The sequence below is a fragment of the Anolis carolinensis genome, chromosome 6 (assembly GCF_035594765.1).
Source record: "Anolis carolinensis isolate JA03-04 chromosome 6, rAnoCar3.1.pri, whole genome shotgun sequence".
Taxonomy (NCBI): domain Eukaryota; kingdom Metazoa; phylum Chordata; class Lepidosauria; order Squamata; family Dactyloidae; genus Anolis; species Anolis carolinensis.
In genome coordinates this window covers 110991801-111009817 of record NC_085846.1, presented here as the reverse complement: position 1 = coordinate 111009817, position 18017 = coordinate 110991801, and the positions used below count along the sequence as shown (strand labels likewise).

General features: G+C 38.7%; 1 protein-coding gene across 2 annotated transcripts in view; it reads right to left on the bottom strand.

Annotated features, from left to right (window-relative positions):
- The window catches only part of rheb (Ras homolog, mTORC1 binding), a 28855-nt gene extending 11996 nt beyond the window's left edge, over positions 1 to 16859 (bottom strand). The window contains exons 1-2 of one of the 2 annotated variants that reach the window (XM_062957520.1): positions 16500 to 16859; positions 1438 to 1509 (exon numbers count right to left, since the gene is read on the bottom strand). In XM_062957520.1, coding sequence (XP_062813590.1) covers positions 1438 to 1509; positions 16500 to 16551 — 124 coding nt within the window. In that variant the 5' untranslated portion in view covers positions 16552 to 16859. The remainder of the gene's footprint in view (positions 1 to 1437; positions 1510 to 16499) is intronic. The other variant, XM_062957519.1, reaches the window with a different exon arrangement.
- Between the last annotated feature and the right edge of the window lie 1158 nt (positions 16860 to 18017).

Below are 18017 nucleotides of genomic sequence, written 5' to 3'. Positions count from 1 at the left end.
GTGTTACATTTCAGGACCACCCGCAAAAAGTGAAAATCTGCGAAGTAGGGTCTCTATATTTGTGTATTTGCAAGTAGCGTCTCTGTCCCCTCCTCGCCTCCTGCCGCTGCCTTGTGAGGCGAAAACAAAGCTGCTTCAGCCTCCTTTTCTCTCCCTTCCTTAGGCTTCTCCTTAGGCAGGAAGTAGAAAGAGGGATTTATAAGGGATTTTTAATATTATTTTATGATTTATACTATTATTTTAGTGTTTATTAAAAACCCGCAAAACAGCGAGAAAGCAAAAAGTGAACCGTGAAGCAGTGAGGGAACAATGTATATCAATTAAATGCACTTTTTCAGATGTAGTTTTAAACCTAACAGAGTCTTAGATCCAATGTGATTTTAAGAACTAACATGCATAAAGAACAGGTCAAAGCACTATTTTTATGCTTGCAAGTGGTTCCATTTCAGTGACATCTTTGGAATGCTTTTAAAATAGCTCCAAGACCAGCCTTACCCAAACGTGTACTACTCAGGAGTGGGTTACTACAATCGCTATAATAAAAAGCCAACATGACCATTGCTTTTTTCCCCTGGAGATGATACTGTTACTCTATGTATCTGGAGGACATCTAGTTATGCAAGGGTGGTGGAAAACATGAACCTTCCAATTTTTTTTTTCATGTCAGGAGCGACTTGAGAAAATGCAAGCTGCTTCTGATTTGAGAGAACGAGCTGTCTGCAAGGACGTTGCCCAGCGGACGCCTGGGTGTTTGATATTTTACCATCCTTCGGGAGGCTTCTCTCATGTCCCCGCATGGAGAGCTGGAGCTGACAGAGGGAGCTCACTCGCTTTCCATGAATTCAAACCTTTCAATACTACCAAGCTATATATTCTTGCTGCCCTAGGCCAGTATAGCCAAGGATTAAAAATGCTGGGAGTTGCAGCCCAAAACATTTGGAAGGCTGCAAGATTCCTTCCCTTGCCTTTAATCATTGACTGCAACAACAATGATTTCACAGCCACACCTTTACTGTTTTCCGGGAAGCAGTAAGAAATTATTCAAAATGCTGCAAAGTCAGCTATATTAAGTGCATATTAAGAGAGAGTTCCAAGCTTACTCTCATTTATATATCTAGGAACTACCTAGTTTATAGTCCTAGTCACTCTATGCAAGACTGAATGGATTCACTGTTAACTAAGCATGGGGAGACAGAGATTGGTATGACAGCAGCAACAGAATGTTATTCTCAATTTTGGAACAAATACATTTTGGAAAGTGCTCTCTTTTTAAATATCCATCTACAGACTAGAGTAACTTCCAAAAGTTGGGACCAACCTGGAAGTTACACTGCCCCACTTGTTTTGGAGGAACAATGTAATTTTAAAAAATGAGACAGGCAAGTTATTAGGAAAGAGCTCTTTTTTCATGCCTGTGGAAATACTTTAGTTACTTACTGTTCTCTATGGTAGGATCATATGAATCAACAAATTGGCCTTCCACAAACTGAATAGTCAAAGATGATTTCCCTGTAGAAAAAACACAGTAAAGTAAACCTTAATAGGTAATGTTTGTGTTAATACATGCCTAGTGAAAATTCTGCATTTAAAGACTAAAACACTAATTGTACAATCTGAAAGCTTCCTGTCAAAATATGGAGAGACAGATGTCTTCGTAGAAGATTTTTAAAAAAAAAAATGCTAGGAAGTCTCTCATAAAAGAGTGTACCATTTTTTTCAAACATGAAACACGTTTGACAAGCTAAGAGTTGATGTATACAGAACGCATCACTTGCTCATCTTCGAACATCACAGGCACATTCAAACAGCATTTCTTGTATTACTCACTCATCTCTCAGATCATTACAATGCAAGCTACAGCTGGAAGGAAAAGTATGGCTTTCTCTTAACACTGAAGTGCTATAACCTTTATCAGAAAAAAATAATGATACCTACACCATACAAGAATATGTAGATATAGCAAGACCTACATATCCACAAGGGATACATCCCAGCTAAACCATAATTACCTGAATCCACAGATACAACCAAACACTATTAAATTACCTGATTTCCAGTCCTGGCATACTATAAGGTTACCCCGGAGGATCTAGAAATTCTAAGATATGTATTTTCTAGAAATTTGTTAGGTTCTTCAGGATGACTCTATGGTAACTTCTGGGGGAAACACAGAATAGAATCATCTGAAGAACCTATAAATTCCTAGAAATCAATTTCTTCCAAGGCATAATTAAACAAAACTACTGATATGAGTTTCATGGTCTCCACAGGAGTCTTATTATACTGGATTGTCTTAGTGATTTCCTTCACTTTACACAAATATGAAAAAAACGTATAATACATCTTAAGCTCGAATGCAAAGTTTAAAATTTTACTTAAATTTATCTTTTCCTTTTTCTAGCTAGACCTATACTACAGCTTACAAATCCTTAAACTCCTAACTAAACTGAGGAGAAGATTACTCTTACCTCTTCTATTAAATTGTAGAGAAAGACATACACATATAACTTGCTCCTCAGGCAAAGGATGTTCCAAATCAGACCTCCTGTGGATAGCAGGACACTACTCTCATTAAAATGACTTCAACAAATGTTAAGTGAAAAGGCCCAATCAGAATACGGGAAGAGGGTTTATATCCAGTCAGACTATTGATCCATCTAGCTTAGTACTATAAACATTGGCTGTGACTTTCCTGGAAATAATTTTTTTGGACCCAAGGGCGAAATTGATTGTGATCAAAAATGTCAAGCTGGTGCACTGTGCTATAGCAGATGGACAGAGCACCCCATTTCTGGCACTTGCCCCATGGATATGATTGTTCAGTCTACATTCAGACATGTAAACATGCCCTCCCCCTCCCTAAAACATCTCTACAGCACAATTAGGCTTTCAAATATCCTTCACTATCACCAACAGAGACTCTCACTGCAAAAATCTCACTGCAGTGTGGGAGAATGTGGGTGAGATCTTTTATCTATAATCAGCTATAATCAGCTTAAAGAGACTCCCCTTCTTGGGGAGTCTCTTTAAGTCCTGTTTGAAGGTATCAAGGGTTGAACTTTCTACATGAAAGGCCTTTCTCCTAGTGAACCACTGCACCATTCAATACCTGAAAGAAAAACCAGCAAATTACTTAAAAGGAACTAAGTGGAATGGTACAAATTCTTCGGATATATAGACACCCTGCTCCTTGAAGTCAGAATGATTTCTATACCAAGTGAATATCTTTTTATATTGAAATTTTGTTTATGTGTATGGTCTTTTTATGTTGTTCCAACTACAGCTTGACTGAGAGCACAAAAATATCACATTCTAATATGAAGAGCTGGCAATAACCTCAAATAAACCTCATGTGCCATTTTTATAGTTCCCACTGAGAAATAGCTTGACAACTTACTCCTGAGAGCTATTTTGAAATGTAATGACAGTGAAAACACTGGGTTTTAACTTTTTGTAATCAGGTGTTATGAGTCTGTGAAAACTAGGGCTTCCAAACACCATAATTTTTTCCTATAACCCAGGTAATTATAAACTTATTCTACTACAAGGTGAAACTTTTGACACTAGAGCTTGGCAAAACATAAGCTGCCTATCACTATTTTAGATATCTAGACGAGCGTAAACTCTTAAGATACAGCTACTGTATACATTTTTTCCTGTGAACAGTGATTCTCTCCTCATGAAACCATTGCTAGCACCTGCCTGATATGTATGCCAACAGTAGGCAACATAATTCTAAAGCAAGATCATAAACTGTGTTTGGGCACAGGTTTACCCTTTTTAGGCTCCAGTGTGCACACTCTGCAGCTGCATTTTATATTTCAGTTAATCTGAAAGAAAGATTAAACTGAAATGAAGATAACAACCAATATGCCATTATAACACTTCCACTCCCTATTACCTTTTCCATGATGATTAATCAATATGAAACTGTTTGCTCAGGGAATACACAAGTTGTGTCAGACAATAACCTAAATCTAATGTTTTATTCATTCTTGCTCTCTTCACACGTTTCAGACATCTTCCCCAAATAAGAGCTTTGGAAGGTTCCCTAGTCGTTCTGAGCAAGTTATGGGGTACACAGCAAACTGCAACAAAAGGGTGATTCCCCTATTCTGGCAGCAGAAATTCAGTGCTGTATTCTGTTCAAGTTCTACACACTACATTTATTGACATTCTATTCCTTAATAAAAAATATATATACCAGCCAACAGGTGGAAAAATAATAAAGCACAGAATACACTCTCTCAGATACACTGTCTAGATATAGTATCACTGCAACTACTACTTTAATGTGAAGTAGCAAAGCAAAGATAATTTGAAAGGGAAACCCTTGTGTGCCCCAGAACACTTTTGTCCCCACTAGCGGGTAGAGATTAATTCTGTTAGGTCAAGCCTTTTGTTCTGGTACAGAAAGACAACTCCTCTTCTGCTATTACCTGTCACTTTCTCCCTGTATTTCTGCAACTGCTACTTCAAAGTATCCACATACACTCAAAAGACATTACTAATTTCTGACACCACTTTGGCAGAATTTTGCATGCCCCATTTGATGGACCTCACAATTTTCATGTTGGAACAATTATAAAAACCTTTCTCCAGAAACTGCCTTTCCTCAATTGATTGAATCCATTTTTCATTCAAAAGATTTGATAGCATTAATATACATTTTAAATTAAACTATTTTGGCGCAAATCCAGATTGTGTGTGAAGTATGGTCAGAGGCAGAATCCAGTGTTTACAACTGTATTGTAGGTGCTGCAAGGTCAGCGAATATCTGTGAATAAAATGTGCTAATCACACCAGATAAAGAATATGGACCTCACAGAGAACTAGACTGGAAAAGGGAATCAATATTTATAATCTGAATAACCCAAGTTAAATTACTTACTTGACAAATAGAAAACCGGATTAGAATGAGGGAAGAAAGAGAGTATCATTCAAGATGACGTGGGTTACACAATGTGCATGCTTCCAGGCCCTTTGGCAACCAAGTGTGGGCAGGCAAGCAACATGCTCAGCTATAGTTCAGGGCTGACCAAATGGCACAGGAATATACTGCAACATTGGAGGCAAACAGAATAACAGCACAATAGTTCCTGACTATTTTCAGTTTTGAGTGGGAACAATAAAAGAACACTGCATCTTCAGAGTTTGACATGTTCTGCCTGTGCTCAGATCACTGGCATTTCATGTTAAGCTGCCATCTGCAAAACAAAAAAGTCACAACTCTAAAGCTATGTAGGTTCATATACAATTTATTCTTGCAAACTGGGTAACTGGTTATCCTCTATATGTTGTTGGATTGCAGTTGGCATCATCCTTAACCACTGGCTATGAAGTAAGAACTGATCAGAGAAGCAGCTCAAGAACATGCCTACCTGTGCATTGGAACATTTGCAACAATCCAAGGGTGTTCGTGGTCAATTTACTCTGAACATCATTTCAGCATTTCAAAATCGTGGGAATCAAGAATCAGCCTGGATTGGAATTTACTGCTCAACTCCCTGGAACTAAAAGGTGGGAGCTAATTTCAACAAAACAATAGAAGGAGTTGTTCAACAGTGAAGGAAGCAACTTTGCAAAGTGTGTAATTCTCCTCTGTTGAATTTTTAAAACAGAGCTTGGGTGACTGTTTGTCAAGCACACTCCAGCTGTGCACAACATTCACTACTCCAAAGGCTAGACTAAATGACTGTTAGGATCACTGCCAACACTATAATTCTAAAATTCTAGGAACTTGCATTCCTGATAAACTAAGCAGATCTGCCTGTAGTCTGATTCAGCTACTCACGGATTTAGCACAGGGCTCGCTGCAGAGGGAATAATCTGATACAGAACCTGAGCTGCAGACAAGCATGTGTGAACACACATTTTCCAGTGTTCTTCCTTCCTTGCTGTGAGTGGAGAGCTGCTTCTCCATCCCACATCAGCCTGCAAAGAGCAATATGTACCAGGATTTCTTGGGAAGAAGTGAAAAAAACGTTCTCTATTCCTCATCCCACCAATCTTGATACAGATTGCCCTTTCCTTGCTGTCAGCAGCAGAAAGGAAACAAGTCATCTATGTGAAATTGGCATGAAAGTAGCCATGGTCAAGATATACTGGGGAATGCACTCATGGTATTTGGAGCAAGAGGAATGGGTTATGTATTGTTAACATAGAGATTAGAAGGCATGAAATCTATACCATTTAAAATTAGTCAGAAAGCATAAACTCAGATTCAATACAGAGGTTTTATCAACAAATAGTATGAGAAGGTCAAATACATGGCATATTTCTACATGGAATAGCTTTGAGGGCTGAATAGCTTTCAGTCTGAAACATATTTATGTAGGCTGCTGTGGCAGCAGAACAGGGGAAGAAATGTACCCTGTGGCTGTTTTTCTGTTTTAGTCTTCCTTAGATGTCTAATTTTTTTATGGCCTCTCATTTCTCCCCAAGCCATTCTTCTCCTTTGCAGCAGGAAAAAACAGACATGAAGGAAAAAAAAAAAAAAAGGGGGGGGGGAGGAAATGCCAGTCATTTGGGTACCAGTCTTCTTTTGCTGACATACATATGGTATATTTCTAAACTAGAAAAAATTGTTTCAGAATATGTTTCAAAATAGAAACTATCCCAATATTACACTTAGTGGACTTTTTGCTTAAGTCCTCCATGATCTTAAGCAAACCCGTTCCATTAAATATCTCTCCAAAAGATTATTGAATCCCCCCCCCAAAAAAAATGTTGTGGACCACTCTACTCTGTAGTGAATTTCAGAAATTAATTCTAAACACCTTTAAAATCTTTGTATTCTCTTTTCACTTGTTAAAGATTTACAAAAAGCTATCCACAGTAGCATAAAACTGACTTCCAGGTTTAAAGCAGTAGATTAGGTACCTACAAAGGAATGACAGTAGAGGGCCCTTCCAACATTGCCACTATATCCCAGAATCTGATCCTAGGCTATCTTGCAGTGGGGACTCATATATTCCAGTTTAAAGCAGATAATCTGGGATCAGATCCTGGGATAAAGGGCAGTGTGGAAGGGCACAGAGAGAGAAACAGCAGATTGGAACGTATACCATTCGGTTACTGTCCCTTGTGCTAGTAGTAAAATACTCTTCAGTGCTGAATTCTTATAGAATATTGACAGTGAAAAAACAGACAATACTGTATACATTGATTACTCCAAGTTTGGGATACATGTATCACAATACTAATACTGTAATCTGATCAGCGACTATTCAACATCACAGTCTCCTGACAAATGATGTATTCTTGCATTTTCCTTTTATCCTCACTGTGACTCTCCCTAATTTAAGTGCACAATTCTTTACAACTCTTTTACATATTTCTATTATTACTCTACTCTGAAAGCCACTACACTGGACAAGGTAACAAGATTATCCATAACTCCATAGAGCTTTATATCTTGAGACAGTTTTGCCTCTAGCAAACCTCTTTCTGTCAGTTATAATCCACCACCAAATTAAGGAGAATACACTCATCTTTTATCATCACTCCACAGACCCAATGTCTTAGATTTCTTTTCTGTTCTTCTGAGAGGGATGCTGCATGAGATTCTTACAATAATGAAACAACAGCACAACAGTAAAAGGGGGCTGCAAAGGGGATAGCCAAAATAAAGGTCAAAAGCTCACTTTTAAAAACCTTTTCTTATGTTTAATCTACCCAGGTGACAATAATTGCTGAAAATGCAAGAAAGAATTCAGCTCTGTAGAAACACTTCACTAACTGGCTAAAGAGAATTCAACATAGACTTCTAGTGTTAGGAAATGTTTCTGTGTCATACAGAGTTAATATTTGGTTTCCCATGTCCCTTTACTGTTTCTTTGTTACTGATTTGAATGTATGCTAAATAAGCTTGAATTCCATCTTGGAAGAAATAAATGAACAGATAAACTCTGTTCTAACACCTAGATACAAAAAGAATACTGTAAAGCTCTCTTAAGAGACTATGCTGTAAACCAGCTTCAAATCTTGAATAAAGAGAAAATTGCTATGTTCGAGGTAAACAGTAATCAGACCAGAGTGCAAGTCTTCTGGCCTTTCATTAAGGCTATCTCTGGTTGCTCAAGCAGTTCTAGGCACAGGTTTTGACAAAATAAATTTTTGACAAAAGCACACAGTAGAATTTTTCAACCTCTTGTTGATTCAAATATGGAGACAATATGAACCAAGTATGCTGACTGCAATTGCAAAAGTTGTTCTAAGCATGTTCAAAGAGATTGCCAGTGTTTCTATACAGTATGCCACAAACTCCTCTAAAAAGGGGGAAGGGCCTTCTTTGTACACATCCTTTGCACGTGGAAGAAAGGCAGAGAATGGTGGTTGTAAATACAAGAGGGAGAGAGGGTGGGAGAGAGGAAGGCAAGAAAGAGGCAGGGGAACATGGTGCTGCCGCCTCCTCCCGTTACCGTTTGGGCTCCTTCTCCACCCCACCGCCCGCACTCGACTGAGACCTCCACCACTGTAAATCATAATTTTTATGATTTATAATTTTATTTTAGTGTTTATTTAAAAATTGTGAAACAGCGAGTCCACGAAAAGCGAACCGCAAAGTAGTGAGGGAACACTGTAATAGGAACTGTAAACGTCTATAAGTAAATTATTTTAGGCTTCAGTTAAAGCTGTCTGAATGTGATCAGTCCATCTATTTTGAAGGATCTCGCCACAAAGGCTGTTTTATCTTCTCTGTTTCATCTCAACTTTTAGGATGAATGAGAGCCCTCTTTCAACTGTTCAAACAGCAAGGTAATCTAGAGACGGGTTCTTTGTAGTTGCTCTCAAGTTTTTTTAAATGTCTCTGTATTATTATAATTGAGTTTTAGCTACAATTTACTTTGATTAATGTTGTGAGCTGTGTTGGGTACTCAGGAGAAAGCAGAATATAAATACAATGAAATAATTAATTAATATGAGTACATATAAATACTCTCTTCATATGTCTATAAAAACCTGAGCCTGAATTTTTTGGAAGCCTGAAGCCTTTTATACTGAAGAAAATAAACAATTTCATTAATGAACAATCTTTGTAAAAATTGCAGTTTCTGGAAAAGAGGCCAGCACATCTCCCTTGGGGTCATGATATCAATCCAAACACCTTAATAATCCATTTAATGTTCCTTTTAAATCTTAAACTAAGGAAAGTGGAGTCTCTTTGCTCATTAAGCTCTGCTACATACTAGCAGAATGTAAGGACAAAGATGGCCATCATTTTCATTCCCACATGAGATGCAGCACAAATTGCATGTTGAACAAGTTGCAATATATTGGTCAGCTAAGAATACAGAGATTCTTTTTTTTTCTCCTCCCCCCCTTTTCCTTTTATGTTACAACAATCACGGTTATTACTTTGAAAACGAGATTATGTAACGAAATACATAAATTAAACTAGAGAGATTAGAGGCAGACATCTGGCTCACAATATCCAAGGTAGTGCTGAATAAGTGATTCATTTCATTTTACTCTTAAGTATAAAGACACACAATACAAATGACTGCAAGACAATCTTACAAAGAGATCTAATGCACATTACCCTATTTACATCAACCTGGAAGGTCAGGGCTAAGTTGAATTTGACAGTTACAAATTATGTCAGGATCTTTACATAAAGAGAAACGATTTATTATTTAAATGCGACATTCTATATACATTTTTATAGTCCAACCGAAAGGGCGAGCCCTGTTGAAAGTAGGAGCAGAAAAACTAAGAAGTTTAAAGCAGGCAACTGAGGAGTTAATTCTAGCACAGTGTCCTTAAACAACCCTTCCTATGGCTCGATATTACAGGAAAGCACACTGCCTCTAGTGTTTACTGCTGCCACTAACAAGCTCACTGCAGTAAAAAATTGCCACTAGACAGGCAAGCATAAACTGAAGCTTTAATTACAGATGACATTTCAGACTACTATTCAGGAGCAGCCATTCTGTTTAACAGCAAGATCTGGACACTAGCAGCAAATGAACTCAATGTAACCCCTTCCCAAAGGCAAAGTACTGTTTTTAGCTGAACAGCTAATTCAATTGTCTTATTGAAAGATCTGGTGATTTTGTTTCCAGAATCTACTCAGGTTAGTAAAATCTACTCTACACACTTAGGACACCCCCACTCCATGTGTCTAATGCTTCTGAGTGTATTCACAAAATTAACACAATAAAAATAATTCCTATTCAGTCATAGCATTCAAGACTAAACTAGCATAAACCAGACTTTAAAAACCCTAATGATTATATCTCATGATTATCAAAAATGCCAAAGCTTAGAAATTCAACTGAGATTTAATAAGAATATTAATAAAAAAAACTTTGTTTCTATTCTGCCCTATACCAATGGGGACTCAGGGCAAGATAGAAATAAAGCTTCAGTATTATTATTATTATTATTAAATCACAATTTAATTTCTATATTTGAAGATATGAGGATATACTTGAAGGATCCATATTTGAAGATATGGATCCTTCCTCCATGGAGCACCTCTCCCCCCTCCCCCCCCTCGCTCTCAATTCTAATTCAGAATGCCAGTATGAAACATCCAGCTCATTTTAACCCCTTTACAAAAACATCCTTATTATATTTTTAAAGAGAATTGCAACAGGGGCCTGCCTCTTTCGGAGCTGCAAACTGTTTTCAGATCCACATTCAAGCAAAAGTCCCATCGCTAAATAAACAAATGTTACAGGATTATTATTTTCTTTTTCTTTTTTTGCAGGGCTGCTATTTTCATGCTGTCCAATGATTTATAATGATTGGAAAACCTGTTCTTCAAGTATTCTATGATGTTTGCCTTGAAGTCAATCTAGCCTGAACTTCATATTAAAAAGCTACCTCCATTCCCTAAATCCTCTTGGCCCTATTAGCTCATAAAACCTGAATGGGTAGGTACAAATTCTTGTGTTCAATGACAGACTACTGGCGATTGTCCAGTTAGTGAAATTTTGAATGAATATGCTGCATTTTGATTCTTCATTCAGGTTTTCTTAACCTTTGAGATAAATGACAATTAGAACATGATCCAGACATGCAAATAGTTTTAAGATGTGCCTCCTTCACAATAAGAACACTTTATAAAGGGGTTTTGAAACCAAAAGAATCTGTTGATGTCACAGCACAAGAGAAATATGTCAGTTTTAGATTTCATTCACTTCACTACCTCACCTGGACTTCCTCTGCATTCCACTAGAACTTGAGAGGGAAGGGAAAAAGAATTGCTATGGCAACCAGTTCTATTATTCCATTGCACTGATTCACAATTTCTTCCTCTCCAAAGTACATACTGAATGAAATTGGCAACTACTTGAACATGCTGTCAAGCTTCTCAATTAAACATAACTTTACAATGGCAGAGAGATGTCACCTATGAGATAATAATTAAATACACAAAATATTCCCTAGACCTATTGCCATTTTTTCTGCAACAGTTCAGAGATGTTTGAAGTACTGAATGTCAATCAGAATACCTGTTCACTGGGCTGATATGAAAACACTGCCTGACTACTCATATCCTCATATAGTTTTCCCTTTATGTTTCAATATTACAAAATTATAAACCAAACATCCATGTTTTTCAAACATTCTGAGTCACCAAGATAAATCAAACTTATTCTAAGATATATAGTTTCACAAGATAAGAAAATGAAATGAAAACCTTTGAAATTAATGTCTATGTTTCCGATAAATGCCTTTGCACTCTCTTCTCTCCAAGTTATATGATAAATCCAACTAAAAAAGGAAACCTATTGGGAAAGACAACACTAGTGGCATCTCAACTTTGGGACTTCTTATTTCAGATAAAAATGACCTAATTTTAGAATAGACACTATATTTTATATACTGCCATTCACTTTGTTTGTATGCATAGCCAAACTTTAAAATCCAGTTCACCTTGCTCCTTATCATCACTCTTACATACCACAGAACAAAAAAAATTTTTAAGTCCTTTGTTTAAATCAGTGGTTCCCAACCTGTGGATCCCCAGGTGTTTTGGCCTACAACTCCCAGAAATCCCAGTCAGTTTACCAGCTGTTAGGATTTCTGGGAGTTGAAGGCCAAAACACCTGGGGACCCACAGGTTGAGAATCACTGGTTTAAATGTTTAAAGGTTTTTGAGCCCTTAAGAACAAAAGAGAAATCAAGGAGCACATCATTTCAATTCCACTTTAAGTTCAAATTATCAGGTCAGGCACCTGCAACAAATTGGCTTTGCAGACATTCCCTACATGTCTCCAGCAAAAAAGTAGTTGTCAAACATCGTGGTAAAACTATCTTTGATAAACATATCTATGGTTGCAAATAAAATTTCACTATAAAGTAAATATTATACCCAGTGGGAAGTATAGCCAAGTACAACTGCTTGACAATTATATTTTGCACACTATGTATAAAGAAATGCTATTTAAACATTGTTTAGACATCTACAAAAGAGCCTATATATAGCCTAAAGGTGCCTGATCAAAGTATTTGGATTAAAAACTGCCACTGGATACCAGGTATTAATGGTTGTTGCTTTTTTAAAAGAAACTGGTAGTATTCCTTGTCTAAGAGACACAATGAAATATATGTGGTTGCCATATGTCAACTTGTAGACGTGGCCCTCACAAACCACAATGCATCCCTAGAAATCATTTACCACCCCTAGAAAAACTTAATGGTTCCATGTTGTCTTATCTTAAAATACCTGCTCTGACATGCCACCAAAATATTTTGAAAGCAGAGGTGTCTATTTTTTATTGGTATTAAGTAGTTGTCCATTATTCTCACTGTTGCTAAGTTAGCTGAGGATTTAGAAGAGGGCCTCTCAGCTCGAGTTTACCTACAAATAAAAGCAATGAAAACATGTGTGACCTGCTGGCGATAACTTTATGATCACATTTATGATACTATCCCTGGAAAATAATACAAGTAAATGCATGTTAAGATGTGAGTTTTTTTACTTGCTCGGCCAAGGCACAAATTTCTACAGTAACCAATAAAAGAACACACACCTTTTACTCTATGTTTACTGTTCTGCCGTTACACTAAGGGAAACTAGATCTTGTCACCCCACCCAGTGAGAAAACAGACAATATTCAATGTTCAAGAAAGCAGAATAAGAGAACTTTCATCTCATGATTAAACCTGATTTCAAGAGAGCTAAAAGAGAATGAACAATGAACATCTTCCAGACACATGAACAATTCCCTGTCACAATGAAGTTTCATTTTACTGACAAAATCATTATCTTCTACTTTACAGCCTAGGATTTTGTTCATTTAGTTTCCTTATATACAACCAAAAAAAAAAATCCGAATATGCAATGGCAAACTCCTTGTATTATCTTTTAACAGATCTTGAGATTATCTAACCTAAGATGTTTTATGAAGTCAATGCTTTGAAGATATAGTAATTGTGCTTTTGGGGGGGGGGGGGTTGAGGGGGGGGGCTGGATTAGTTTCACATACCAAAAACAGTCTTTTTGTGAAAACTGATCTATAGACTATGTTTAAGAGAAGAGGTGAAATAAAATGACAGGTAAAGCAGCAGCTTAATGGACCTGATTCTTCATTCCAATGAAAGGAGATAATTTAAGTTGATGTATGGAAAGATATCCAGCCTAGCAGCAAATCCACATGATCTCCAGCAGATGTGGAAGATTCACAACATAATCTAGAATTAAATGGGGAGGGGAAGGAAGGAGAGGATATGAAGTTTTTGAAGGGGTTCATTTGTAGGGTTTTCCCATCTCACAGTGAAACTATCAATGGATCACAGAATATTACACACATTAGCATTTCTCACAGTATTTCAGAACTATTGTTGGAAGAGGATGGACAAAATAGAGCTGAAATGTAGCAGTGAGGTCTAAATGAGATCTGAACTCAGGACTAAATTTAGCACAGGCAATGGAATGTACTGTCTGTCTTCCCCATGGGACAAGTTCAGGAAAGATGGCTTCAGTAACATATCACTGTTGTTTCTGTATTCTTCAATAGAACTTCAGTTCCTCACAAATGTATAATAGTTGTTCCAATTCAAATAGTACCTTCAGCACACAAGAGCAAAGGCTTTTACTAACTATATTTAGATATTTGTCATACTATCGAGATGATGTAACAGGATGCTTCAACAGCATTATCTTAAAGCCACCTTTCACCTATTTATTATCAAGTGAAAGCTCAAATCCCAATTCAAAGAAGGTAAATTCAACTGGGAAATTACTTCATTTTGATGTTAACCATTCAGACTTTTTTAGAAAAAGGAGTGCCAGTGTAATTTGAGGAAGCAAAACACAATAATATTACTTAACATGCCTTTAGCCCTTAACAAGGGTGTTGCATAATTTACAAGTAGTGCATGCATTATTTCAGACCACTTAACACAAATCTGTGATTGCAGAAACTAAACAATGGCAAAATATTGCACAAGAAGCTGGTTTTCTAAATGTAGCAAGTCACCGAGAACAGATCATCTTCCACATTCCACATAAAACACAGAGGCAATTACAGACGTCTGTCTATCCTAGTAGAGGCTGCTGGAGAGGCTGCTGGCAGAGAGGGAAAGGACGTGGAATAGATTCCCACAGAAATAAGCTTCCATCTGTAGTAAGAGCGATGCTCTGGCGAGCAAAAGGCAGCCAGTTTTAAATCGGATTTATATTCACGCCAAGATTGGCACCGAGACGGCGGGAAATGCAAACGCACGAACAAAAAAATCCTCAACTCAATCCCATATCTCTTGCAAAAATCAGCCTGAAGAGCTGCAAAGAATCTAGAAACATGTGCAAGATGCCCCTCTCTTCCCCCACAAAAGTACACACCCTTTGACAGGGAATAGTAGCCACACTGATTATTCGAAATTTGAGTAAATATAATTACATCGAGGAATAAATTAAATTATAATAAATAAGAACCACACATTCCATCTTAAAATACAGTATTATATCAGGCATTCATACAGACATCCCTGCACAAAAAATTGAAGTCTGAACTGAAGATGTAGGGTTGGGGCAAGCCTCCCCCCTTTTCTTTTGTCAGTTTGCACCCTGTCTCTACTACTGATGTCTTTAATGGAGCACATTCGGTTCTCTATGTCTACTGATTCAATCACTCGTGTCTTGATTTTATATAAGGGACACACCATTTTACCAGGACATTTTAGACAATGAGATTTGAGCATATATAGATTTTGGTATCCATGCAATTTTCTGGATCTGAAACCCCAAATAACCCCAGGGACAGGCCTAAAAAAATAGATTTTTTTGGGATTGGACTGTGTTATTATTACAATTTTTCCCAGAGCTACAAACAACGGCCCTTCTGAAAACAAGACACCTGTCTTCCCTAATAATAATAATTATTATTATTCTTCAAATAAGTTATACATTGATATAGGTGCATAAGTTACTCTGGATATAAATGTCGGAATGCCCTCAAGACATAAGAAAAAATGATTCCAAGAATACAAATAGGTGAGAAAGACATGCTGTATATCAGGCCTGGGCCACCTTGGGTCTGCCCTCCAGGTGTTTTGGACTCCAACCGGTTGTTAGGAATTGTGGCAGTTGAAGTCCAAGTTGGCCCATGCCTGCTGTATATGGACATGAATTCCCCCACACAGCAAGAGACATATCTCCCCAAATAGTAATTATTTTGTTACTACTACAGGATCATAAGGTACACAACCTTTGAACCCCTTTGCAATAATAATAATAACTCAAATAAATTATAAATTGCTTTAAGTGTATAGATGGGGTAGGTTACACTGGATATAAATGTCGAAACACCCTCAAGACCAAAACATGTGTTTTCCCTAATAAGAATACTAAGAAATTGATTCCAAGAATATAAATGGTTATATATTGGTGAAACATGCTGTACATGAGCAGGACATGTATCTCCCCAAATAGTAATTATGATGGTGATTATTACTACAGGATCATAAGGTTGCATCCACTGAGGGGGTGCCCTGTATATAACTGACCCTCTCTTATAATAATAATAGTAATCAAATAAACTGTATATTCTTACACAGTTGCATAGATAATAATACTCATAATAATAACATTCAAATAAATTATAAATTCTTATAGGTGCATCAATAATATAGTACTAATAGTCCTAGACACTTGGGAAGTGTCTGACGTGTGATCTTGCTTGCTGTATACTAATCTAATTGTGTATAATAATAATAATAATAATAATAACTTGCAAATTATTGTAGGTGCATATATAATAATAATTATACTGAAATTATAAATTATTATTCGCATAGGTTACTCCGGATATAAATTGGTGAGAAATATATGCTGTATATCAGGCCTGGGTCAACTTGGGCCCTCCAGGTGTTTTGGACTCCAACTCCCACAATCCCTAACAGCCTACCGGCTGTTAGGGATTGTGGGAGTTGGGAGTCCAAAACACCTGGAGGGCCCAAGTTGGCCCAGGCCTGTTTTAGATGGACACGAGTTCCCCCAAATAGTAATCGTAGTGTTCTCTGAATCGCGGGGGCGGCCTCACCGACGCTCCTGTAGCCCAGGATGGCGATCTTACGGGACTTGGACGGCGGCATCTTCTCCCCGCTGGGCCCCGAACCACATCAAGGGCTCCGGCCTCGACGGCAGCAGCGAAGAAGCGGGGGAAAAGAGAGCCTTCCGAGGGATTCTCCCGCCGCGGCCTGGCCTTCAACCACGCCGACCCAGAAGCGGAAGAAAAGGAGGAGAAAGGCGCGCAACGTGCCGATCCCTCGCTCTCTCACTCCCCGACTGACTGGCTGAGGCGACGCAACGGCCGCCGCTCGGCTCACGTGACCTCGGGCTGCGGGCGGGCGCGCGCGCGGGCCTCGCTTTCCCGCGGTCACGTCACGAGAGCGGGCGTGGTTTATTTTTTTACGCCCACCTAGGAAAAAAAAGCGGGAGGGATATTTCGCTGCGTCATTCCATCTACTCTCCGAAGGTGGCCCCGCCCTTCTTATACGTCACAGGAAACGCAAGCGCCGATTGGACAGCCCCGGTGTCTTTGAAAAACACAAACACGAAGAGAGGCTCACTCGCTATCGATTCGTCTCCACCAATTGGCTCAAACCATTTCGCCGCTCCCGCCTTTCCGTTATGTCACCACACGCGTGAGTGCTGGTTGGTTGGCTCCGACGTTTGTCTTTTGAAGAAAAAAGGAACGCTGGTATTGGATTGTTCTTCGCTCCCGCCCTGCTGTTACGTCCCTTAATCCCCGCCCTACTGTTACGTCACCACAAACGCGAGCGCTGGTTGGCCAGCTCCGATGTTTGTCTTTTGAAGAAAAAACGAACGCTGGTATTGGATTGTTCTTCGCTCCCGCCCTGCTGTTACGTCACCAAAACCGCGAGCGCTGGTTGGCCAGCTTTGATTGGCATTCGATTGTTCCTGAGTTCGTTCCCTATTGGCTAAAACTCGAAATGTTAAGGCGTGGTTACAGAGGACGCGCCTCTGTGATTGGTGGGGAATGGGGCGAGGGCGGGACCTCTATTGCGGAAGGAACGAGGCGAACGTGCACGTGGTGGGCAGGGGCAAAATGTTCTGGGCTCGAGCTGTGGAACGCTAGGCGTTGTTAAAGCGGTGTCGAACCGCTTTAAGTCTGCTGTGTAGATGCAGTATTGGACATACAGGGCAAAAACGCCTGTCCTCTGTAAGAGAAAGCTTGAAATGCACTGGCCTAAAAGGAAATGCACCCTTGAAGCATTTTTCCATACATATCCATGTAAACATTGAGGGTGCATCTATATTGCATAATTAGTGCAGTTTAGTGCCACTCTGAATTGTCAATCCTCTAGAGCAAACCAACATGGCCCCTCCAGGTGTTTTGGACTTCAACTCCCACCATTCCCGACAGCCTCAGGTCCCTTCCTTTTGCCCCTCAGCCGCTTAAGCGGCTGAGGGGCAAAAGGAAGGGGCCTGAGGCTGTCAGGAATGGTGGGAGTTGAAGTCCAAAACACCTGGAGGGAACAAATTGGCCCAGACCTGCTCTAATGTATAGTCCTTAATTATTAACAGGCAAGGACGC